This window comes from Alexandromys fortis, unplaced genomic scaffold, assembly GCF_014885135.2.
Source record: "Alexandromys fortis isolate MF-2015 unplaced genomic scaffold, M_Fortis_MF-2015_v1.1 scaffold_4, whole genome shotgun sequence".
NCBI classification, from domain to species: Eukaryota; Metazoa; Chordata; class Mammalia; order Rodentia; family Cricetidae; genus Alexandromys; species Alexandromys fortis.
Genome location: NW_026067944.1, coordinates 287,923 through 313,715, shown reverse-complemented (window position 1 = coordinate 313,715; position 25,793 = coordinate 287,923). Strand labels below are relative to the sequence as shown.

The following is a 25,793-nucleotide window of genomic DNA, read 5'->3' as shown; positions in this document are numbered from 1 at the left end:
TGGGGAAGGGCCCAGCACATTGTACATCCCTGTGCCAGTCTTCTTAGATTCTAAAAGACAGCAGGGCAAGCAAGCTATGAGAAGCAAGCCAGTAAGAAGCACTCCTCCCCGGCCTCTGCATCAGCTCCTGCCTCCCAGTTCCTGCTCTGCTTGATTGTCCTGACTTCCTTTGATGATGAACACTAATTTGGAAGCATAAACCAAATAACCCCTTTTCTCCTAAAGTTGCTTTGGTCATGGTGTGCTGGAAGCAAAGACCTGTATTTAGTTATACTCATCTTAGCTCACAAGTTAAGTAAGCTATTCACCTCTGTAGGGTAAGTTCCCAACCCTTATCTACCCTGTGAGTTAAGAATGCCAGCAAACTTAGCAGGCCCCAGGCCTCAGAAAGTGATTATCATTTCCTCTATAAACATTTACAGACCCTCAGCATCCCCTTATCTCTTCCTATCAGCTAGGGATGTCTCCAGACCTGACATTTCAGCATCCTATCCTCCCCCTCTGTCTTTTTGCTATATAATGCTCCTGAGAAAAAAATAAAGTTGGCAGCTTGATCAGAACACAGAGTTGCTGAAAGGCAGGTTTGCAATAAGGTAGCCTCAGAGAGTGCAACTTCAGGACAATAGGTTTGCAAATAAGGTATCCTCAGGGAACTATATCTTTAGGACCATAAAAATAAATAAATAAGCAGGTTTTAACCTGCTTATTTTTCATTTCACAATTTTGCTTCTTTGTCAAAAATCTGCTGTTTGTAGGCATGCAAATTTGTATCCAAGATGGATTGTGGTTCTGTAGGAAAGTTTTAAAGTCATTTCAGAGGTTCCTTGATTGTATATGATTTTTAAGATTGTTCAGGCTATCCTGAGTTTTTATCTCTTTCTTATAAAGTTGAGGATTGTTCTTTCGAGGTCTGTTAAAAATTTTGCTATAAGCCGGGCGATGGTGGCGCACGCCTTTAAGCCCAGCACTCGGGAGGCAGAGGCAGGCAGATCTCAGTGAGTTCGAGACCAGCCTGGTCTACAGAGCTAGTTCCAGGACAGGCTCAAAAGCCACAGAGAAACCCTTTCTCGAAAAACAAAAAAAAAAAAAAAAAAAAAAGAAGAAGAATTTTGCTATAATTTTAATGAACATTTACATTAAATCTGTAGATTGATTTCAGTGAAGTTTTTATTTTTGCTACGTTGGTTCTGCTTTCCCAAGAGAATAAGAAATCTTTCCATTTTCTGACATCTTAAATTTCTTTCTTGAAAGATCTAAAGTTTTCATCATACAGGTTTTTCCATTTGTGTGGTTGGACTTTCTCCAAGATATTTTATGGTATTTATAGCTATTGTAAAGGACGCTGTCTTTCATTTATCATATGTGTAGAAGAGGTGGATTTTGGATTGTTTTCAGATTCTGTCTATGACAAAGCAATTCTACTGTGAACATAGTTAAGCACACGTCCTTATGGTATAGTTAAGTATCTTTTGTGTATAGACCCAAAAGTGGTATTGCTGAGTCTTAAGGTAGACGGTTGCCTAATTTTGAGAAATTGCCATACTAGGATCCAAAACAGCTCTGCTAGTTTACACTTCAAGCAGGGGAGGAGTTTTTTCTTCACCCCACATTCTCCTAAGCATAAATGGTCAGCAGTGTTTTTAATCTTGGTCATTCTTACAGGGATAAGATGGATTCTCATAGTTGTTTTGATTTGCATTTCTCTGATGGAAAAGGATGTTATGTTGAGCATTTTTTGAGCATCTTTCAGTCATTTTAAATTCATCTGTTGAGAGTTTTCACTTTAGGTCTGTAACATTTAATTTTATTGGATTATTTGTTCTTTTGATGACTAATTTCCTGAGTTCTTTGTATGCTTTAGAGTTGTAATTCTTTTAGCCACCTGTAAGGCTGCACTTCCGGGTTCTGAAGCTGGAGCATGTACCCCCGTGTTGCCTGTCATCAGCGTCTGACGTGGGCACGTCTTTTCCCTCGTGTGTATGTGCTAGGAAGTCTTTCAAGGCTGGACGTGCCATTCCTACCTCTCCTTTTCTGTCCACACGTTTCCCTGAGCTCGCGAACACAAAGCCCTCTTAATAAACTCCTACGTGGGTTCGTTCGTGTCTTGTGTTCTCTCCTCATTTCCGCCAGACATTTTTAAGAGTAGATTAGTGATTAGTAAAGATATTTTCCCATTCTATAGACTGATATTATGTCTTATGATCATATCCTTTGCTATACAAAAACTTCTCAATTAAAAAAATCTGATTTATTAATTGTTTCTCTCAATGTTTATGCCACTGAGGCTGTGTTTGAGATGTGCCAAAGTGTACTTCTGAATTTTTCTTCTGTGAGGTTCAGTATGGTTAGTTTTATGTTGAGATCTTTGATTCATTTAAACTTGAGTTTTGTGCATAGAGATAAATATGGATTTATTTTCATTCTTCTACATGTTGATGTCTAATTAAGCCAGCATCATTAGTTAAATATGCTTTCTTTTTCCATTTTCCTATCAGCTAGGCAGACTTTCAACCTAAGAGAAGGATAGTTTACAAACTCTTATTTAGATATACAATAGTTAAAGCCTTAATTATAATATTCTTATGAGAGACCTTAAGCCACTAAATAAAATTCTTAAAGGGAGCAATGAGCCAATTTCCAGTAGAGAGTTATAAAAGCCGCCAAACAGGTACTCAAGCAAGTGGAGTATAGATCAACAGGTAAAATATATGATAACCAGCAAGTACAGTGTATTAATTATGATTCAGCTAAGCAAGTGTGTGTATTTAGTACAAAACTTATTCTACAGCAATTTTATGAAAAACAAAAACCCAGAATGCTTTTTATAGCTGCATCTTCTCATTTTTGCCAGTTAGGATATTAAACTCTTAAGTTAAACCAGTAGCCTGTCTAATACAGAAGAGCAGGATGGGATCTAGGAGATGGTTTAACAGAGCATTAACTATGATCAATGTTTCCTATGCTAAGTAATAGATTAATTGATAAATTTTAAGATAGTGATTCTTCGACAGTTGTATTTGCTCAATTTAAAGGCCATAATAATAATTTTTTTCCAGATGATCGTTGCTGCGATTTACAGAACTATATTTTGCTAATGTTATAGCTAAAGATCCCTTAAAGGATGTTATGCTTAATTTTACAAATGGCTCTTCCAATGGAAGGACTGCATATATGGTTAACAATGAAAAAAAAACTGTGGAGCATGACATTGGCTTCTTAAAAACAACTTAAGAGGATAAAAGTTGCAGACAGATCTGACATGATGGCACCAAGGTAGCCTTTGCTAAGGCAAGGTACAAAAGCCCTTGCAAAGAATTATAAAAAGACCTGGCCTATATTTTGGGTCAAGGATGTGTTTATGTTCTTTTTTCACAGAAAGAAAATAAAGCTGGATGAGATGACTATTATTCCTTTAAAAACGGCGGGGTGGGGTGTGTAGACGAACACAGGATAGACGAGACACGCACAAAAGGAAGAGACAAGACACGCGGCTCCCACGTGGGTGCACTTTAATGGGGGAGGGAGACACGATAAGGGATGGGTGTGTGAGACACACAAGGGTGGGGGCAAGAGAGGGCGAGACCTCGTGGAAGCTCGCTTTTTAACGGGGAGCGCAAGGTTATCTGGGAGAAATGACCCGCACCTGGGCACGCCAGCGTGCACAGGTATCGGTAATCCAGGAGGAGTCTGGGAGCTGTAGTTTCCAAAGGAACAACAATGACTACATATACAGTAAAGGAGTGGCAGACCTGATGGCATCATAGCTGCAAACACCCCATAGAGGAGTTAGAGAAAGAGTTGGAGAAAAGTCCAAGGTCCGGTCTTCCCTGCCCCCACAGAGAGAGAGGAGTACCTGATCACAGGACCTGTCACTCGGATATCCTGTGACTTGGATATCCTGAACCGGGTTCTTTTTCCACTCCCACCACCAGCTTCCCAGGTGGCTTCAATTGGCGAGTCCCTCCCTGTTCTGCTACCACTGCTTTCCTTTACCCAAATCGTGTTTGGACTCACACTGGGGGACGGTCTGCCCAGTTAGCACTGCACACTTCCTGTGCAGTGCATTCAACTGGGGACCGGGTTCTCAGTTTCTTTATCTCTTTTTCATTTTTTTCCACTTCTTCTCTTTCCCTTTTATCTTCTCTTGTCATGATCGCCGCTTGGAGCAGCCCCCCCCCCCCCCCAGCCACTTTGGGTTCTGGGTCACTGGAATCCAGCTAGGCCATAACAGCCTACTTGCAGTTCGAGGACACTCATCTACAAGTCTTGGGTGTTCGCGCTGTTTTTGCGGGTTTTCACGATTTTGGCTCTTGATAGCAACCGGCTCCATGGCTTTTAAAATTCCAGCCGGCTTTTCCATTCCAGCCTTTTGCCCCCCCCCCCCCCCCCGTGCTTGTGTTATGGCATGGAGGCTCAGCAACAGAGCAGATCACGCCTTTAGGTCCCTCTTATTAAGCTTAAAATCCTTACAGCTCAAAAATTGTGACTTTTCCCACAACACGTGGTCGCCACCATGTTCTCTGGGGTCAGGTAACTTTACCACCATCTTGGCTGAGAGCCAGGTCACATGACCACATTCTCCCAGTTTTACTTATGTATACCCTGCCCCCCCCCATGTTTACTGAAATCCTCTTGTTAACTCTGTTACATGTGTTTTGCGCAATGGCATGCCTTTTTTATTTTTATTTTTTTCAGTTTCTTTTTTTATTTATTAAAGATTTCTGCCTCCTCCCTGCCACTGCCTCCCATTTCCCTCCCCCTCCCTTGTCAGCCCAAAGAGCAATCAGGGTTCCTGGGCAGTGAAAGGAGACAGAGACAGAGACCCACATTGGAGCACCGGACTAAAATCCCAAGATCCAAATCAGGAGCAGATGGAGAGAGAGCACGAGCAAGGAACTCAGGACCGGGAGCAGAGCAGGAACTGGGAGGCAGGAGCTGATGCAGAGGCCGGGGAGGAGTGCTTCTTACTGGCTTGCTCCTCATAGCTTGCTTGCCCTGCTGTCTTTTAGAATCTGAGAAGACTGGCACCCACACACTGAGACAATGGGGATGTTCTATCGGGAACTCACCAAGGTCAGCTGGACTGGGTCTGAAAAAGCCTGGGATAAAACCGGACTCGCTGAACATAGTGGACAATGAGGACTACTGAGAACTCACGAACAATGGCAATGGGTTTTTGATCCTACTGCACGTACTGGCTTTGTGGGAGCCTAGGCTGTTTGGATGCTCACCTTACGAGACCTGGATGGAGGTGGGTGGTCAATGGCATGCCTTTGATAGGGCCCATTAAAGACATCCACATTGCCCACTTCCTGCTCACTCTTTCTGTGTATAATAATTGTTCATTACATCTCATTTCAGATTACAAAATCATAGGTCTCATATTTTAAACTGGTATGTACTTTTAAGTCTCTTAAAAATATAGTAAGCTGTTCTCTACCGTTGTTAGTTCTGCCATTAACCTTATATTACAAACAGTTTTTTTCTTCTTTCTGTCTTTTTACAAGTGTAAATCTTACCTGTTAAGAGCCAGTACAGTAAAGCTCAGATGCAACCTTCCAGACAGATTCTATACTGCAGCTATACATAATATTCTGTCTGCGTGTATGCCTGCAGGTCAGAAGAGGGCATCAGAACTCATTACAGATGGCTGTGCTTGCCGGGAATTGAACTCAGGACCTTTGGAAGAGCAGGCAATGCTCTTAACCACTGAGCCATCTCTCCAGCCCTAAGTATTTAATTATTAAAAAACTTTTCATAACAAGAAGAGACAGGTTGGCTCCTTAGCAGCAACACTCTGCTTCCTCCAGACAGAAGACACGCACACAGAACAACGTCCTTCTGCAGTTTGCTTCAACTGCCGAGTGCTGACCATTGGGCAAAACTGCCTTTCGTCTAAACTAAAAACCTCTAGATGTGGACAGAATCGCTGGAATCGACAGCCTAGCTGCTCAGGTCAAGGTAGGCCTGTCTTCCTACAGATTTTTTTAGCCCACAGGGTCTTCGAGAGTGTGGCAGGCCTGGTGCTAACCAGCAAAGGTCAAGTGCAACCTTCAGTGACCATAGAGGACCCAAAAGAGAAGCTCTGGGTGCCAACCAAGTAAGTTCTCTGTCATTTTTAAAATCAGTAACTCAAGTAAAATCTTATCTTTCTCAAAGATCTCTGACAGTTTGATAGCTGAGAGGTTTTTCCAGCTTATTTCACCAAATAAATTTCAAATCAAATTTCTCTCTTATGCTGCCTTCCATGTGTCTAAAACTTCTGTTTTCACAAACCCAAGGAGTTCTTGTGAGTTCCAGGGAGCCGAATTAAAGGATCTTAAACAGGTCAGATCCCCCATCAATTCCCTGGCCCAAATTTTTTTTTCCTTAATTTAACTTTGTTCTTTGTTCTGCCAATACCTTAAACAGGATAAGGGATACCAGACATTTCCATGTCACAGACACCCGGTCGGGAGCAAAGAGACCAGCTATGCCAAGATGTGGCCAGCACTCAGCCTTCTCTCAGGTTTCCCCCCCAAAGACGACACCCACAAATCAGCCGGAAGCAGTCTTGAGAATTTGCTGCCCCAATTCCGTCAAACTGTGGTGTCTAATCTCCTGCTTTTTATTATAAAAAGGATCTGGGAATATTATTCTTTTGGCCCTTTAAGGGGCAAGCCACGCCCACTCCCCCCCCCATCTTGGATTCTCTCTTACTGTCCCCTCTGGGCGTGTGTCTCTCTGTCTCTCTGTCCCCCTCTCTCTTTCCCTCTCTCTCTCTCTCTGCCCCACACTTCTCCCTTTCCCCTCCATACCCCCCCCCCCCGAATAAATATTCAACATGTTGTGTCCATGTCTCTGTCTCCTTTCTCCCAGACCCTCCACGAGTTGTCTCTGCTGGCTCACCGCATGGCAAGCAGCCTGCCCCACCGGGGACCTTGGAGCGAGCAGCCGGGCTCCCGCTGCTCTGTGAGCTTGTCACCTGCTCATATGGCCCCCAGGGATCTTACAGGGACCCACAACCATCTTTGCTGGGCTAGCAGCTGCTCTGCAGCCCGCCGGGGGTACACCAGCATTTTAAAAAATCATAAATTAAGAATTTTATATTTTGATCCTTTGCACTGCCTTAAAAGAAAAATATTGTTTCTATGCTGATCACACTGGAATAGTTAGAGACAGTATGGCTAAGGTCAGAAAAGGATTAGAGTGTAGAAGAATGCAAAGAGAGCAAGAGGAGGGATGGTTTAAAAACTGGTTTTCCATCTCTCCCTGGGTCACCACACTCTTACCCTCCCTTTTGAGACCCCTTTTAGGATTTTTATTATTGATGGCTTTTGGACCATGGGCCGTCAATAGGCTCACTGGGTTTATTTGCCAACAGGTGGACTCCCTGGCCTCCAAGCCCATTCAAGTCCACTATCACCTGCTTGATCTGGCTGATCGAGGGCTAGAAGAGCCCCTTGAGAGCAAGTCTCCTATAGGAGCCACAGAACACCCAGAAATATGTGTCTGTCCACGATAGACATGGGCACTAACAAGGGGTTCGAGGCAAGCAGTTGAGAGGACCATGCATTCCGTCTCTGGGTCTCCTGAGGAACATGCCTGATTGCACAGAGGTTGATGTCCAGAAGTATTGACATAAAAGCTGAAGGAAATTTCCCCCACGAAGTAAACATGGGAGGACTGGGCCTCTGCCCACCCCCCGCCCGGTTAATGCCCGCTCATCTACCAGATGACCTCTAACTCTTTTCATACTAATCCTTATATAAAGGGAGGACTGCTAGGAGCAAAGACCTGTATTTAGTTATACTCATCTTAGCTCACAAGTTAAGTAAGCTATTCACCTCTGTAGGGTAAGTTCCCAACCCTTATCTACCCTGTGAGTTAAGAATTCCAGCAAACTTAGCAGGCCCCAGGCCTCAGAAAGTGATTATCATTTCCTCTATAAACATTTACAGACCCTCAGCATCCCCTTATCTCTTCCTATCAGCTAGGGATGTCTCCAGACCTGACATTCCAGCATACTACCCCCCCCCCGTCTTTTTGATATATAATGTTCCTGAGAAAAAATAAAGTTGGCAGCTTGATGAGAACACAGACCTGCTGTCCGTTTCTCGTGTCTTTCATTCCTCTCCCTTCCAGGTTCGTGCTGTGCTCCCATTCGTGTCCTGCTGGACCAGTCCATGGTGTTTCATCACAGCAATAGAAACCCTAACTAGGACAGAAATTTGAGGAGTAAAAGAACTAAAAATTTCAATGATTAAAAAAGCAGCCAGTTGTGGTTGTTCATGCCTTTAATCCCAGCACTCAGGAGGCAGAGACAGGTGGATCTCTGTGAGTTTAGGGCCAGTCTGGTCTACAGTGCTGGGTCCAGGGCAGCCAAAGGTACACACACACACACACACACACAAACCCTGTCCTGAAAAACTAAAACCAAAATGAAAAAAAAAAAAAAAAACAAAGAGAGAAATTCCTTCCAACCAGTACAGAGATCTCTGAAGGCTGGTTGTATTGGTGAGGCCTGAGGAATAGTGGCAAAGTCTTAGAAAACTCTCAACCCAGAACAAATGACTAACTGAGATATTTATTTAACATATCAAAGCAGACCTGGCCACCAGATTCTCCCAGCATCCCCCAGTCCCTTCGTGTTACAGGGTATAGCTTCATCAAACCCCTCCCCTTAGGACTCAGGGAGCTATAGATAGAGAAGGCTAGAGGGGGTGGATGGTCCCAAGGAGACAGTATCTTATAGACACCACAGGACTAATACACATTGGAACTTGCAAAGACTGGCAGCATGCACAGGGCCAAGCCAGAAGGGATCCCAGCCCCAAGAGGGGCAAGTGGGCACCATCTCCTATGCCTAACCAAAACGTGATCTCCAATTGACATCTGCTTGCAGAGGAACAACTAGTTCTCTCCAAAGGCGTTTTACTGGGTATGTTAACCACACGTAAGGGCAGGGCATGAATTCAATGGCATTTCTGTTGACATTTTTTCTCATACTACTTTGCCTGAACATCTTTTTTTTTTTTTTTGTAATTGGTCTTTTGGTTGTATATTTTGATTTTTTTTTGGGGGGGACAGGGTTCAAGACTGTGTAGTCCTTGCTAGAACTTGCTCTGTAGATAAGGCTGGCCTTGAACTCAGAGATCCGCCTGCTTCTGCCTCCCAAGTGCTGGGATCAAAGCTGTGTGCCGCTATGCCCAGCTTATTTCTCTTATTTTTTTTNATATTCTGTCTGTATGTATGTCTGCAGGCCAGAAGAGGGCACCAGACCTCATTACAGATGGTTGTGAGCCACCATGTGGTTGCCGGGAATTGAACTCAGGACCTTTGGAAGAGCAGGCAATGCTCTTAACCACTGAGCCATCTCTCCAGCCCTATTTCTCTTATTTTTAACATTCCTGTTTGTTCGCTTTTTTTTGTCTGCCTGTTCTCCCCATAGAAAGAGAGAAAGTGTCAAGTTGGGTGAGTGAGAAATGGGAGTATCTGGAAGGAGTTCAGGGAGGGGAAACTATGATCAGAATATATTTTATGAAAAAATGTATTTTCAATAAAAAAATACATAAGTGGGAGAGAGATGGATTGTAGATAGTATAACATATGTTCTCATATTTTTCAGTGTAAATTCAATAAATATTTCATTAAGCTTGATAAATAATAATGTTATATTCTTTAGAATTAGACACCACCAGTAGACCTGAAATCAGAAAGGATAAAATTAACACTGCCTGTGAGATGTGAACTGGCATGGGGAGATAGAAGAGTTTTGTCTTTCTGTAAAGGTTGTCCTTTAAAAAATCTGGAGCAGCCCAATATGTGGAAGTATCAGTATTACTTTTCTTTTTTGATGGCAGGAGCTCTATTAACTTGAGACTGAACATTTCCCCCTGGTATCTATACTTTGTCCACCATGCCTTATCTCTTCCCACAGCCCCACATGTCCTTCTGCTGTATCATGCTATCCTCCCTCCCAGCTTCCATATATACTGCTATTTTTAATAATTTTACTTTTACAAGACAAGTTTTCACTATATAGCCCAGGTTAGCCTATAGCTCATAACTCTCTTGTTTCTGTTTTTTGAATGCTAAGATTATAAGCATAAGCCACCATATCTGGCCACATATTTTTTTTTTTCGAGACAGGATTTCTCTGTGGCTTTGGAGCCTGTCCTGGAACTAGCTCTGTAGACCAGGCTGGTCTCGAACTCACATAGATCCGCCTGCCTCTGCCTCCCGAGTGCTGTGGCCACATATTTTTATATATTTTGTTTTATTTTGAGACAGAGTCTCATTATATAGTCCTAGGACTCTATAGACTATAACTATATAGACCAGGCTGGTCTCATACAGAGATTCACCTGCCTCAGTCTGCTTTGCTGGAACTAAAGGCATGTGTGTGGTATTGTTTCCTTATTTTCTGATGGACTGTGAGTTCCTGGCATATAGGGGTCCAAGAGTATATAATTAACATGTAATTGTCAAATTAATGAATTTGTTTACAGTTTTGCTTTTTTCTGTTGTTACCTACAGCTCTGATACTCCCAAATGCCTTCAACATCCCTCAATTCTTCTCTGAATTCCATTACTAACATTCATATATATGAATATATTTATATATATATTTCCTAGTTTATGGTGGTCTGTGCTAGAGCTAGGGAGCACACAGATAAAGAAGTGAGATGCAACTATTGTGCAGACATGAAGTAGACAATATAGATCACAATATAGTATTTATTAATTTGTGTGTTCATGTGTATATGAGTACAGAGGTGTGCAGAGGTTTTCATTCCATGGTACTCATATGGAGGCCACAGGAAAGCTCTCAGGAATCAGTTTTCTCCTGCCACCTGGTGAAATATGGGAATTGAACTAGGGTTTTATCAGGCTTGCGTGCAGTCACCTCTACACACTGAGTCATCTAGTTGACTCTACAGATATAAACACTGCAGTATGTCAGAACATTATACAATCCTGAAAGCTCTAGTCAAACTAGTCATCAGTACAATGAACTATTCATAATCTAAGTGGAAATATAACTGCTATATATACACATAAATAGAACAGTACACATCACCAACTGCTAATAGATAGTAAATATTAAAAGATTAGTTAAATGCTAATTGGTACAAACAGCAATTGTTTAAAATGGCTGAGGGGGCTGAGAGCCAGTTCAAAGTTAAGACCACTGGCTGCTTTTCCTGACAATGTGGGCTCAAGTCCTAGCACCCAAATAGTGACTTGCAACCATGCTAATTCTACTTCCTGGGAATCCAGTTGTATCAGGCTTTTTCTTTTGGGTCACCAACCAGCACCCAAATCATGACACAAACTTCTTATCAGTTATGACTACTTGGCCTAGTTTAGGCTTATTTCTGGCTACCCCTTTAACTTAATCTGTTTCTTTTTTTGCCGTTGGTGTTTTTTATTATTTATTTATTTACCTTTCTTTCATTCTGTATAGCTCACTTTCACTGCTTCTCATGTCTGGATGATTAGTGGCTGCCTGACTTCTTGCCTTGGGTGTGTCCTTCTCTGTCTCCCTTGTTCTCTGCATGGAGTCAGAGATCAACTTGTGGGTGTGAGCTCTCTCCTTCCATCAGTGGGTTCCAGAGCTCAAACTCAGAGCCTCTTTGCCCACTGAGCTGTCTGATCGGCCCCATTTATATTCAGTTAGTGTAATAGGTGGCGCCAACCTTTCCTTCATTCTTCCCTGACTCTTCCACAACCCTCTACTTCAAACAGCTGAATTTTGAGGCCTCTTTGTCACAGAAACAAGTATTTACTTGATACAATCTGCATCTCTATTGATCTTCAACTATGTTTCGCATCCACTTAGAAAATATTTGAACATCTTTTAAAGCAAAGCACTCTCCTAGACATAATGTATTTCCTAAAATATTTAAGGCAGACCTTTTTCTCCAAGAATTATGAAGCAGAGAAAAATATTGGAATAAATTTAAAGATGTTATAAGAAAGGACAGTAGATTTTTTTTTTTTACCTTACATGCTTGTTTTTGGAAGTATCTTGCAGATAAAACAAAGCTCATGCAAACATGTCCACATATAAATCCCTGAGCTGGTGAATACTACCTTCAAATAGTGATTTACTTGTGTGTTTAAAGACTTTGAGAAGATTGGCCTGAATTATTCAGGAAGCCAGTGTAATTATTGGAAGCTTATAAAGAGAGAGGCAGCAGTCAAAGTCAGAAAAAGCTGGCAAAGGAAGCATGATGACCATGGCAGATATGGAGTCAGCAGCCAATGAACATGGACGGCTTGTAACACCTAGACAAGACAAGGACTAGATTTCTCCATTGGTACTTCCAGGAGGGAAGTTATCCTGCCAACACCTTACAGTTAAGGCTCCCCGGGTTCCTGACTACACCACTGATAGGATAATGGCCAAGTTTGTGGCCATTGGTTACTGAGGCTATGGGAAAACACTGAGGGGCTTTTCCACTTGGGGAAGTCCACGCCACACACCTTAGTGCATTTGGGGAGGAGGCTGAGCCAGATAGTTCTTTCTTCATCCCTGGCCAGCTCTGGTTTTTGTTGCTTCCAGCAAAGGGCTCCATTTAGAGAGTCCTGGAGTTAATGAACGCATATGGTGATACTTTGAGTTATCCTAGGCCTTATTAGGATAGGATCTGTGTTTGATTCATTTTGTATCCTGTTTTGAGTGCTTTAGACACTAGCGGGAAAAAGGGGAGAATGGCTATGACTGTAATACTACTTGATAGGAGTAGCCTTTGTTCATATGAAAGATAAGCAACAAGGGGAGTGTTAAAGACTGACAAAAGTCATGGTAAGAGGAAGAAAGCATCCTAAACAGTGGTACAGTTTATAAAGTCCCCTTAACAAATGTGATTGTAAGGTCTTCCTCTCTTGTCATGGATACATTAATAAGATTTATGAAAACTCTGATATTGGGGCTGGGGGTGGTTAAGACATTGGCTGCTCTACCAAAGGACCGGGTTTCAATTTCCAGCACCCACGTGGCATCTCATGACTGTCAGTAACTCAAGTTCCAGTGGATCCGATTCCCTCAGACATACGTGCAGGCCAAATACCAAAGCACATAAAAATTATATATACCCCTGATATTTGATCATATTCCACTGGCCTTGTTTATCCATAAACCTGCAGTTGGCGCCTGCCTTTAATCCCAGGCAGCGGCAGGCAGATCTGTGAGTTTGAGGCCAGTCTGTCTGGTCTACAGAGTGAGTGGCAGGTCAGGCTTCAAAGCTACACAGAGAAACCGTGCCTCGAAGTAGACCTTCTCAAAAACAAACAAACAAACCGGAAATGTGATGAGTTAGTATGATGAGTTAGTAAAAGGCAACGGACAGGTTAATGAAAGCACAGTACAGAACCAGTGGCAGGACAAGGGCCTCGAGGCCTGCGGGTGGACTGCGTCCCACCAGGCCCCCTCCCCTTCTTGGCCTAGATCTCCACTTTCACTCCTTTGCTAGTCTCAGTCCTTCCGATACACCTCCAGGCGTCGGCCTGCTCACTTTCCTCTACTCACCCCTCTATGGCCTATCTCCTTGGCTTCCTACCCCAGGCCCCGCCGCTGCTCCTCAACCTGCGCCTCTTTCCTCCTCCGCTCCTCCTAACTCCTCTTCCTCCTTTCGGCATCAGGCCCCACCTCTCCCCCTCAGCCTGCCCTGCACTCCCATCATCCTTCGGGCCACGCTGCCCTTCCCAGGCCCCGCCCCCACAACTTCAGCCCGCCCCTCATCTCCAGGCCCCGCCTTCCTCCCTTACTTCGCCCGGCCGCCCCCCCCCCCGTCCCCGGTCCCCTCCTCCACTTGGCCCACCCCCTTCCCTTTATTTCCCTCCCCGGCCCCGCCTCTGCCCCGTGCAGCGCCTCCCCCCTGCGCGGCTCCCTGGGCGAACTTCGTGCTGCTGCGTCATCGCTAGTGGCCGGTTTGAATGAGGCTTGTCGCAGCGGAGCTACCGCCACCACCGCGCTTCGTCACGAGCTGCTTCAGATCCCTCTGCCGCCCTTGTCAGACCCAGCCTCCCGCGCCGTTTCCTCCCTTCTGCCCCACCATGCCTCTCTACTCCGGTGAGCACCATCCTCCCTCGCGCCGCTCTCTCGCAGCCGATGGTAGGCCTCTGCCTAGGCCCAGTCTGCAGAGGCGCGCGCAGGGCACAGCTGCGGAGGGCCACTGTGGGAAGTGCGGGGTGGCCGCCGCGCGAGTCGGCGCCCAGCTACGCGTGGGAGCATGTCCGCCGCGTCTCCGAGTGGGTGGGGTGGGAGCAGGGGTGGAGACACGGAAAACCTCAAGAGTCGTGACTCTGCAGAATACTTTCTGTCGCTGACCTAGTGTGCTGGGAAAGGTGTAGGTGTGTCCTGGGGCTCAGAAGATCGGGCTGGTCGAGCGTGCTTGCTTTGAGCTCCTGGATGATAGCAGTGAAATGAACATGGAGGGAAGTTGGGGGAAGGTCTCGGGTATAAGGTTTGCTTGTCTTCTGCTTTTGGGGTTGCTTCAGTAGCTCCCTTTGCTCACCCTTTTGGTTCTACTGCCCCCTTTGCGCCAATTTCAGTTCTATCTCGAAGCCGTCTGCAAATCAGTCTTTTTGATTCTTCGTTTTAACTTCAGCATACATTGCTTTAGACTGCGAAGATGCAGCATGTTGTTAGCTTCAAAGGGTAGATCAATACCAATACTGGCGAGTGCTGTTTCTTTCGCTTTGGCATTTGGCAGAAGTCTTTTCTTTCTGGCTTTCCAAGATCATGTTTTCCTTAGTTAATGGACTTCACTTTTCCTACTCTTAGTCAAAATGGCTTCCAAAAATGTATATGGCAACTCCAGTTGGCTATGGATGTGGTTTATTGATTATTCTGACTCTCCACTTTGACATCCTTTATAAGACATTGATTGCTTTTAAAGAATTATATGAGCCAAGAATAATAGTTAATCTTAGGATGGATTCTTTTATTAATTTTTTTGTTTGGAGACAGTAGACAAGGGCTAGCTGTGTAGGCCTAGCAGGCCTGGAACTCAAAAGATCGCCCCTCTCAGCCTCCCTATTGCTGGGATTAAAAATGTACACCACAACACCTGGCGTCCTCTCCTTTAATATCTAATACTGTTTCCATTTGTCCTATGTTATTTTTAACTTGTACTATTATTTTTTATTTTTTTTAGCTTGTACTATTATTATACATTACTTTAAAACTTGTAGGCCACATATGGTGGCCACATATGATCCCAGCAGAGTTAGGCCCATCTCTTATTTTAGAGCCAGTCTGGTCTATAGAGCAAGTTCTAGGACAGACAGGGAACCAACACAGAGAAACCCTGTCTCGAAAAACCAAAAAAGAAGGAAACACACACACACACACACACACACACACAGAAAGGCAACTTGTTATTGTGTTATTGGGGATCAAACCTAGGAGGAACTTGTGCATGCTGAGTAGAAACCACTAAACTGTATTCTCAGTGTCTTTGCTTTTTGTCTCTTTATGATTACAATTTGTGCTATATTTGAACCTATTTTTCCTGCTACTGTTAGAGTTGTCTAATAAACACATCAAGCAGCCTTTATTCTTTAACTCTTTCAGGGCTTACACATTGCATATACCATAAAAGACCATATGTATGTTTTAGTGTGCCATATGCTACCTGCTACCCTTCTTCTTCTTCTTCTTCTTCTTCTTCTTCTTCTTCTTCTTCTTCTTCTTCTTCTTCTTCTTCTTCTTCTTCTTCTTCTTCTTCTTCCTCCTCCTCCTCCTCCTCCTCCTCCTCCTCCTCCTCCTCCTCCTCCTCCTCCTTTTTTTTTTGATGTAGGGTTTTTCTGTGTAGCCTTGGCTGTCCTGGAACTTGCTCTGTAGACCAGGCTGGCCTACCTCTGTCTCCTGAGTGCTGGAATTAAAGGCATGCACCACTACTGCCTGGCCATACGCTGCCTTTTCCACTTCACCCTTGTTAATAGCTTCCAGTTTCTTCTGCTACTTTCTAATACACTCTAGGAATTATTGCAATCTCAGAACTCATGCTAAATTTTTGTTTTCCTTGTCTGTTTTAAGAATACTTCTATCTTCTGACCTTAGCTTTGAGATTCAACTCAAAAGTTGGCAGTGATAATTCAAAAGTTTCCTGGTTGTGTTATGGTGGTTCATATCTCTAGTCTCAATATTTGAAGCACTGAGACAGAAGGACAGTACATTTTGGTACAATGTAGGCTACACAGGAAGACCCTGTTCAAAAAAGCAAGATTGAACAGAACAATAAATAATACTTCCTTACTCAAGACTTTTGTTTAGTTGTGTATGTGGTGGTGTACACCTTTAATCCCAGCATTGGGAGCCAGAATCTTCCTGTGAGTTCAAGGCCAAACTGGTCTACACATCAAATTATAGTCAGGGCTATATAGTAAGACCATGTCTTAAAAAGAAAATTGTTGTTCTTTGAGCCTTTAGTCTTTATAATAAACATCATTATAACTATCACATCATCTCTATATTAGATTCTCTCTAAAGATGGGTAATGTACTTATTATTAAATCCATGTTTATTTATTCTGTATGAGGTGGGTGTGCATGCAAAATGTGTTAGGTGGTCACGGGAATTGATTTCTTCTTCCACCATATGGATTGTCTGATTGAACCCAGGTTGTCAGGCTTAGCAACAAGTGCTGTTACCTCCTGAGCCTTCTCCCTGGACTCATTAAATCTGGCTTTAGCATACTCTGTTGATAGAGTTTAGAAGTGGAGTCTGGGTCAGTTTTCAATGTATTTGCTTGAGTTTTATTGTTTACATATTTCAAAAGTTAGCTATTTGAAGTTGAGCCATGTTTTTTTGTTTTTATTTCTTGAGCAAGTTTCTCTATATAATCCTGGCTGTCTTGGAACTTGCATTTTATAGACCAGGCTGGCCTCCTCCAATTCACAGGTTCTCTTGTCTCAGCCTCCTGAGTGCTGGGACTGAAAGTGGTTGCCACCACTACCTAGCTTAAATTTTTTTTGAGGTAGTTCCTGCTTATTCCATTGCAACTGCTATTTTATGTTCACACCAGCTGTGCACAGGATTCTAGTTTTTCTATACCCTCACTAACTCTTGTTATTTTCCGTCATGAGAAACATTTGTGGTGGGGAGTAGGACGGGAACAGTGAAGTAAAAGTGCTTGTACAATCTGAGTTGCATCCCCAGTACCCATCCACATGGTGGATGGAGAGAATCAACCCATGCAAGTTATCCTGTGACCTTAACATGCTTGCAATAGCTTACGCACTCCATACATAAACATACATGCTCAGTAATAAGTAAAATGTAATAAAAAGTTAAGACTTTTAAAATTCTGTGCTTGCAGGCATGTGTACTCAGAAAGTTGAGGCAGGAAAATTGCCAGTTTGAGCCCAGTCTCAGCTATACGCTAAGACTTAAACCTCAAAATCCCAAATAATGGAGGCAGGAACACCATAGCTAACATATGTAGCCAACATTTCTTTGGATTTTTTTGAATACTTGAGTATCTCTTTGCTTGGGAAACAACCTTTCATTTTTCATACACCTTTCTTATAATTTAGAAGTATAATACTTTTTAAAAAAGAATGGTGCATGTGTGTGCACATGCGCACACATGCCAGTTTGCATGTGCAGGCACACATTTTGAGAAGACAACTTTTGGGAGTTGGTTTTACCTTTCTACACTGAGATCTGGAAATCGAATGCTGGTCATCTAACTTGTAAGCCAACATCAAGCTTTTACCCACGGAACCATCTCATGGGCCCAAGAATTATTACAACTTTTTTCTATCTCTCTCTCTCTCTTTTAAATCGAGACAGGTCTCATGTAGATCTTGCTGGCCTGGAACTCTGTACTGTAGAGGGACAGACCATGAGCTCACAGAAATTCACCTCCTGAGTGCATTAAAAGTGTGCAACTACATACTCAGCCTGAATTATAATTCCTTACCCTGTTTTCAGTATTTTTCTTCCCTCAATTTTTTTTTTTTGAGACAGGGTCAGGGTTTCTCTGTGTAGCCCTGACTTTCCTAGAACTAGAACTCGCTCTGTAGACCAGTTTGACCTCAAACTCACAGAGATCCACCTGCCTCTGCCTCCCAAGTACTAGGATTAAAGGCGTGCGCCACCACCGCTCGCTGAGATTTTTTTTTCTCATGATCTCTTTTGTTTTTCAAACTCACTGTTCCAGCAGTGTCTATTGCTGTAAGTGATTCTCAACCTGTGGGTCTTGACCCTTTCACAGGGGTTGCCTAAAACCATCGTAAAACAGATATTTACATTATGATTCATAACAGTAGTAAAATTATAGTTATGAATTAACAACGAAAATAATTTTATGTTTGGGAGCTCAGAAGAACATGAGGAACTAACTGTATTAAAGGGTCGCAATGTTAGGGAGATTGAGAACACTGCTCTAAATGGTTCTTCAGCTCACTCATCCTGAAGGCTTGATACAGAACTTAGTGATGTATAATTTAGAATACTTGGATGGTATTTAATAACCAATTTTGTGACATGAATCAATCAACTTCTCAAGTTAGTCTTTTCTTTCCCCTCTGCTCCCTGTTCCATTCCTTCCTTTCCCATCTCCCTTTCTTCTCCTCCCCTTCGTCCTCCCCCTCTTTTATCCTGCAGTGCTGGGAATTTAGCTCATGTCATCTATATGCTAGGCAGATGCTGTACCACTGAACTGTGCTCTCAGCATGCTTTATATAATGAGAAACCAAATTAGATCCAGTAAAATTTTGTTTTGGATCCATTGCATGTACATTACTCATTTGGGAAATAAAACAATGAAGGATATATTTTGACTTTTCTTTTTGGAGGGTTGGGATTGAGACAGGGTCTCTCTGTAGTCTTGACTGGCTTGGGCCTCACAAAGATGGCTTGTCTCTATCTCCTAAATGGTGGGTCCTGGCATATTTTCACCTTTAAGAGTTATTCCCTAAGTATTTTCTGATTTTGAGGTCTATAAATTTAAAAGTATGTAAGTGAAAAATAATTATGTTTTTGTTTACAGTTACAGTAAAATGGGGAAAGGAGAAATTTGAAGGCGTAGAATTGAATACCGATGAACCTCCAATGGTGTTCAAGGCCCAGCTTTTTGCACTGACTGGAGTCCAGCCAGCCAGACAAAAAGTTATGGTGAAAGGAGGAACACTGAAGGTAAAAGTGATCTAAAATTTTATTAATACTGCTTATATGATTAATACTAGACACTATGATTATTACTCATGTACATTTTTGGAGACATGATCTTATGATGTAGTCCTGACTGGCCTGAATCTCCCCAGGTAGATCAAGCTGGCTTTGAACACACAGATCTCCCTGCCTCTGCCTCCTGTTTAAACTGTTCTAGTGGTGTTCTGTATGTGAGAAACATCATGTCTATTTCAAAATATAATATTGCAAAGTGTCATTTAAAATTTTTTTCAGTAGATACCTCCAGTGGTTGGGACTATAGCATCTTATAATTATGTTTGAATTTTTCTATGAAGATGTTTATTTTTGTTGTAGACTAGCATAAAATGGATTTGCATATCTTTGATAATTTCATGTATAGAGATGGAAATTTTTATGTGTTAAAAATACACAACCAGGGGCCAGAGAAATGGATTAGTAGTTAGGAACACTTGTTGGCCTTGCAAAAGACTCAGATTTGATTCTAAGCACCCACCTGGGGACTCACAACTGTCTGTAACTAGAGTTCTAGGGGATCTGATGCCCTCTTCTGACTTCCCAAGATACCAGATATGCATTCATACACATAAACTATAGAATAATAAAAATGCAACAGTATGGGTAATTTGTTTTTTTTTTTAAATATCATAGTATATATATTTTTTAATGTATATGAATGTTGAAAGTGAGTTTAACATTTTCATCAAAGCCCTGGTTTTCAAATAATGGGACACATACATTTTCCCTCCCTTTTCTACATTTTAAAGAAAAAAATTTAAGAAATCTACATTTTAAAGAAAATATTTTTCTCTTAAGAGTAATTACTTTAATACCAGTGCTCAAGAGGCAGAGGCAGGCAGATAAATCTCTCTGAGTTCTTGGCTAGCCTGATCTACAGAGTAAGTTCCAGGATATCCAGGGCTACACAGAGAAGCTCTGTCTTGAAAAACTAAACCCAAAAAAACCAAACCAAAACAAACAAAAAAAAAAAAAAAAAAAGGAAAAAAGAAGAGTAATTAACTGTTGTGGGGGCTAGAGAGATGGCTCAGTGGTTAAGAATACTTGCTATTTTTCCAGAGGACTGGGGTTCAATTTCCAGCACCCACATGGCAGCTCACAACTGTCTGTAACTCCAGGGGATCTGGAACCCCTCATACCAGATGTATATACAGACAAAAAACACTAATGCACATTAAAAAAATTCATGCTATCTAACTTCTACCTAGAGATGGGAGGATAAAAATGCTTATTTAAAAGGAGAGAAAAGCTATTGCCCCTCTTGTTCCTCTGTAATGATCACACAAACTCTATAGTGAGAATTCAAGATTAGCAGCCTTTGATGAGGGGCCACAAAATGATGAGTTTTCTTTTATTGTTTTTAATACCACATAAGAATAGAATAGCAGAAAAATATTTTTGTTGGGTTTGATGTGACATTCTGGAAGAACTGCCTGCCTGCCCTGTTTGTTAGGAATAGATATTGAGGAGAACTTGTTTACTTCCTAAATCCTATCTTTGGCCTTCAGGGACTTGGATAACTAGTTTGTGCTGAGTTGTGTCCTTTAGTTTACTTTGGACTATAGCAGAAAATACTAATTTAAAACGGTGATTAATAATAATTAACATTTATTGTGTATATCTCCTATACCAGACTTTTATGATTTTCCATTTCTTTCCACTGTATATTAATATTTTAAAACTAAGGTAGCAGAGCATCAGAGAGGTTTAAGTTAAAAGACATCAAAGTTTGTGATGTATACAAGTCAAGCTGGTCTGGATTGAATTTCTAGTTTTGGGACAGGCATGTCAATTTTAATTTGAGGTAGCTTCAAATTTAATAATTGTGCAGAGGTGGTTAAACATTTTTGTTTGTCTTTGAAATAGGATGATGACTGGGGAAACATCAAAATAAAAAATGTAAGTATTAAGAACACTCATTGCAATGAAATGACCCTGTTATTTCACCAAAATAAATCCTAAGAGCCCCTCTTAAATGTGTATTTTTAGTTACTCAGCATCATTTATTTATAATTCTTTAAGTTTTATTGAAAATCAAATACAGGTCTGTCTATGAGCTCTTGTCTCATTGATCTAGTGGCTTAAAGTTATAGTAGTATCATGTGGTCTTGATAACAAAAACAAATAAGTCTGTATGAAATAAGGTACTGTGAATTCTCTACACTTTTCCTCTCCAAAAATATTTTTCAGTTTATTTGTAATTTTAGAAGAAATCATTTTCTTCAGGTTGACTTTGTTTGAAAATTATATAGATCTTTAGGTCAATTTAGAGAGAACGAAACTACATTTGAGTACTAAGTCTTTGAGTATGGTATGCTTCCTATTTTGTTTAGGTGTTTATTTTGTTATAGCAGAGTTGTAGTTTTTTGGTATAGCGACTTTGCCTGACTTTTGTTAGATTCTAAGAATTTTTATAAATGGTTTTATTCATCTTCACTTTATATGCATTGTTCTTTTGTTTTCATATGAGAGTGTTAGATCCCTTGGAACTGGAATTGAACCCATGTCCTCTGGAAGAGCAGCCAGTGTTCTTAACTGCTGAGCCATCTCTCCAGCTCCAGATTCTAGAATTTAAAATTCTGTTGCTGTTGAAAACAATATTTTTAAAAATTGTTTTTTAATGTTCATGACTAGTGTTTAAAAATATAATTGATTTCCTTTTATCTATTTTTTTTATTCTGTGATTTTAACACTTGATTCTTCCGGTCTTTACATACACAGGAATAATATCTGCAAGTAATGAGTTTACTCTTGCCCTTTTAGTTGTCATTACTTCCGGTTTTGTTTTTTTCTCCTAAATTCTTGTTAGAATTTTTAGTATACTGTTAAATAGAAAACAGTGAGAGTGGGCATTTTATCTTAATTCACTAAGATTTAAAATTATGAATTACTGTTAAATGCTGTTAAGTCCTTTTTCTGTTTGTTAAAATGATCATCTGATTTTTCTTTTTTTAATGCTTTGTTCAATTTCACTGTTACCTATCACCCATCCTCTGTCGTTGGTGCTGGGGATGGGACTCTGTGGGTCTGGTGCATGCTAGGCAAGCTCTTCACCACTGAGGTCCATGCCAGCTGTGCTCTCATTGAGTTTTACCCACCCCTACCACCCAGTATTTCTAAATGTTGCCCATGTTGGCTCTGAACTCCTGGCTCAGGCAGTCTTGCTTCAGCCTCAGAAATAGAATGAAGAGTGTGTGTCTGCTTGGTATGGTATAAATGCTCTTAATTCTAGCACTCTGGAGGCAGACATAGGTATATCTCTGGAAGGTCCAGATCAGTCAGAGCTACATAATGAATAAGACTCTGTGTCAAAGAAAAAATGTGCAATAAACCCCAATGTGTTGTTACGGGCTTTTGTCCATTGATATTTAGCATGTTGGGACATTAAAACTGAGATATTAAAAAATATTCATTCTTGTAAAAGTAATTACAAAGGGAGTTGGCAGTTGGATCCATGGTAAATCTTTGCAGCTAAATCTGGAACCTGAGTTCAGTCCCTGGAACCCACATGGTAGAAGAGAAGTGACTTCTGCAAATTGTCCTCTGAGCGTCACATGTGGTACACACAGACGTACTCATACACAGTAAGAAATTGAGAGAAGTCCCTAACCCGAGTTCTGACTCAACATTTGCAGCACTCGCACCACTCAGTAGACATAGCAGCTTCATTCATGGTTCTTCTCTTCTAATACAGAGCATCAGTCAGGGTCTCACTATATAGTCCTGGCTGGCATGGACTCTTTGTAGACCTTGAACTCACAGATTCATCTGCTGGGCTTGAAGGCATGTGCCACCAGGCCTGGTTGTGAAAATATTTGTGAGTTAATAGTTCTGAAAGAATCTCAGGTGCCAGTGGAGTTTCACAGACAGCACTTTGAGTGCTGTGACCGTTTGGGAGGAGGACATATTTACCTCCTTAATGTATTGCTGGGTTCTGTTTCATATTTAGGATGTTTATATGTATGATCATGAGGCATGTCAACCTTCATTTTTATAGAGATAGTGTTTCAAGTAGCTCAGAGTGGCCCTGAACTCTGTCTTTAGTGGAGGATGGCCTTGAACTGATCTTTTTTTCTCTGCCTCCTGGTGCTGGGTTTAGAGGTCTGTGCCACCACACCTGGCTAGTCTTTAATTAATTAATTAATTAATTTGGTTTTTTGAGATAGGGTTTCTCTGTAGCTTTGAAGCCTGTCCTGGAACTAGCTCTTGTAGACCAGGCTGGCCTCGAACTCACAGAGATCCTCCTACATCTGCCTCCTGAGTGCTGGAATTAAAGGTGTGCGCCACCACCGTCCAGCTGCTAGTCTATATTTTTATTGTCAGAATTACACTGAGCTCATTAAGAGAATTGGAGAAAAATTTCTTCTTTCTGAGTGAGTTAAAGATTGATGTTCTTTACATATATGAAATCATTGACCAGTGAGTTCTTTTAGACCAGGAAAACCTTGTGGGAATTTGTGTGATTAATTTTAAATTTTTTAAGAGTTTTTTTTTTTTTTTTTTTTTATGTTTGGTGAGGTTATTTTCACGGGAGTGGGGAGAACATTGATTAGTTCTTGCCTTCCACTGTGTTTGAGACAGGGTTTTTTTTTGTTTGTTTGTTTGTTTGCTGCTGTGTAAGGCAGGCAAGTTGGTCCTTTGAGCTTCTGGGAGTTTTCCCGTGTCTTCTTGCCTAGAAACACTGGGATTAGAAATGAGTGTTACTGTGTCTGGTTTTATGTGGGTTCTGGGGATTTGAACTTAGGTCCTCATGCTTGCATGGCAAGTGCTTTAAGACCTGTTGCATTTATCTTCCAGCCCTAGAGGATAACTTTTAAAGACCTCCTATGCCAGATATTTGCAGATCTCCCAAGTTCTAGAATTATAACCTATGTGTGTGTGTGCCGTCTTGCCTAGCTTAATATTCCTTCCTGCTTTCTTACTGATTATTGGCATATTTAAATATTTGCTTCCTTAGACGGCTTTGGAAAAAGTTTCGTTAGTGATGGTTTAGTATTGCTTTGCTGTTGTGTTATAAAAAGTTCATGGAGATCCCCCAGATCCACTCCTCCTCTGTTTCCCTTTAGAAAAAAAAGGCCTTTCAGGGATGAATACAGCATAATAAGTTAGAGAAATATTAGGCACATACCTTCATATCAAGGTTGGATATGGCAACCCAGTACGAGGAAAAGGGTCCCAAGAGCAGGCAAAAAAGTCATAAAGACCACCTCTACTTCCACTGTTAGGAGTCCTATAAGAATACCAAACTACACGACTATAACATATATACAGACGACCTACCTCAGACCCATACAGGCCCTCTGATTTTCATATCAGTCTCTGTGAGCCCCTATGAGCCTTGCTTTGATTCTGTAGACTGTGTTCTGGTGGTGTCCTTGACCTCTCTGGCTCTTAAAATCCCTTTCCTTGGTGTTACCTGAGCCCAACCTAATGTTTGGTTATGGGTTTTTGCATCTACTCCCGTCAGTTGCTAGATGAAGCTTCTGATGACAGCTGGACTAGGTACCAATCTATGAGTATAACAGATTATCATTAGGAATCATTCATGGGCTTTATTCATGTTTGGTTCTGTCCTGGGTCTCTGGACTATCCAGCCTCTGATTTCTGGCCATCCAGGAAGTATCAAGTATGGCTCCCTTTCATAGTGTGGGTTTCCAGTTGGACCAGTCATTGGTTTATTGTTGTTGTTTTGAGACAGGGTCTCAAAATGTCTTGGAACTGTGGAGACCAGACTGGACTAGAAGTCGGGGTGCCCAGACCTTGGCCTCCCAAGTGCTGTGGTGCCAAGCTCATAGATGTTCTTAAGGTTCTATGTTTGCTCATCTTACTAAAGAAACACATACCCATTTAAAGTCACTCCCTCCAGCTACCATCAGGGCTAGGTTGCCATGAATCTGTTTTATGTAGATTTACCTTTCTTTGGCTAGTAGAACCATGCTGTAGTATGAGTTCTTTTGAGTTTCCCTTTATTGAACATAACATTGTCAACTTTTAAGTATTTTCATGAACTTATTTCTTTTGTAACAGGGAATGACTGTACTAATGATGGGGTCAGCAGATGCTCTTCCAGAAGAACCCTCAGCTAAAACTGTCTTCGTAGAAGACATGACAGAAGAACAGTTAGCAACTGCTGTAAGACACCAGAGTTTATGTTGGGTCACTACTTTTTGAAGGACAGTTATTAAGATGCCTTCCAGAAAGTAGTATCTAAAGGCTTTGATTTAATTACTAACATTGATGTGCGTCAGCAATGAGCAGAATTTTAATGTTTCCCCTAGACAGGTCATCATAAAACTCAGGAGTTCCTTGATATTGTATACTGTGATTATTATAGCTTTCCTTCATTTACATGTGGTTTTAACTTAAGCTTAATTTCTATTAATTACATTTAATATGTAACATTCCTAATTCAGGGCTTATGCTTTTATACTTCAAAGCTATGAAATATTAAAGACTATTTTTACAGATGGAGGTGTTATATAATGCACACACAAATATACATATATCAATATATAGTAGATATGTATTGGGAAGATAATTCTGTTGAAATATTTACTACTTATGAGAAAACAGGATCAAAGAGAAGTTTAAATGATAGGATATTTAAATTCTTAATACCTTCCAT

At 41.4% G+C, this 25,793-nt stretch overlaps 1 protein-coding gene and 1 long non-coding RNA gene across 4 annotated transcripts in view; both read left to right on the top strand.

Annotated features, from left to right (window-relative positions):
- The first annotated feature begins 3,026 nt into the window (after positions 1 to 3,026).
- On the top strand, positions 3,027 to 6,790 carry LOC126505658 (uncharacterized). The gene is made up of 3 exons (XR_007592953.1): positions 3,027 to 3,498; positions 5,010 to 5,394; positions 5,617 to 6,790. It is a non-coding gene; the product is annotated as an uncharacterized lncRNA (long non-coding RNA).
- A 7,083-nt stretch (positions 6,791 to 13,873) lies between these two features.
- Usp14 (ubiquitin specific peptidase 14) overlaps positions 13,874 to 25,793 on the top strand; it is a 32,464-nt gene continuing 20,544 nt past the window's right edge. Inside the window, exons 1-4 of one of the 3 annotated variants that reach the window (XM_050148836.1) lie at positions 13,874 to 14,059; positions 18,990 to 19,135; positions 21,035 to 21,067; positions 25,196 to 25,300. In XM_050148836.1, the coding sequence (XP_050004793.1) occupies positions 13,924 to 14,059; positions 18,990 to 19,135; positions 21,035 to 21,067; positions 25,196 to 25,300 (420 nt within the window). In that variant the 5' untranslated portion in view covers positions 13,874 to 13,923. Of the gene's footprint in view, positions 14,060 to 14,329; positions 14,454 to 18,989; positions 19,136 to 21,034; positions 21,068 to 25,195; positions 25,301 to 25,793 lie in introns of those variants that run through there. The other 2 variants (XM_050148835.1, XM_050148837.1) reach the window with 2 other exon arrangements.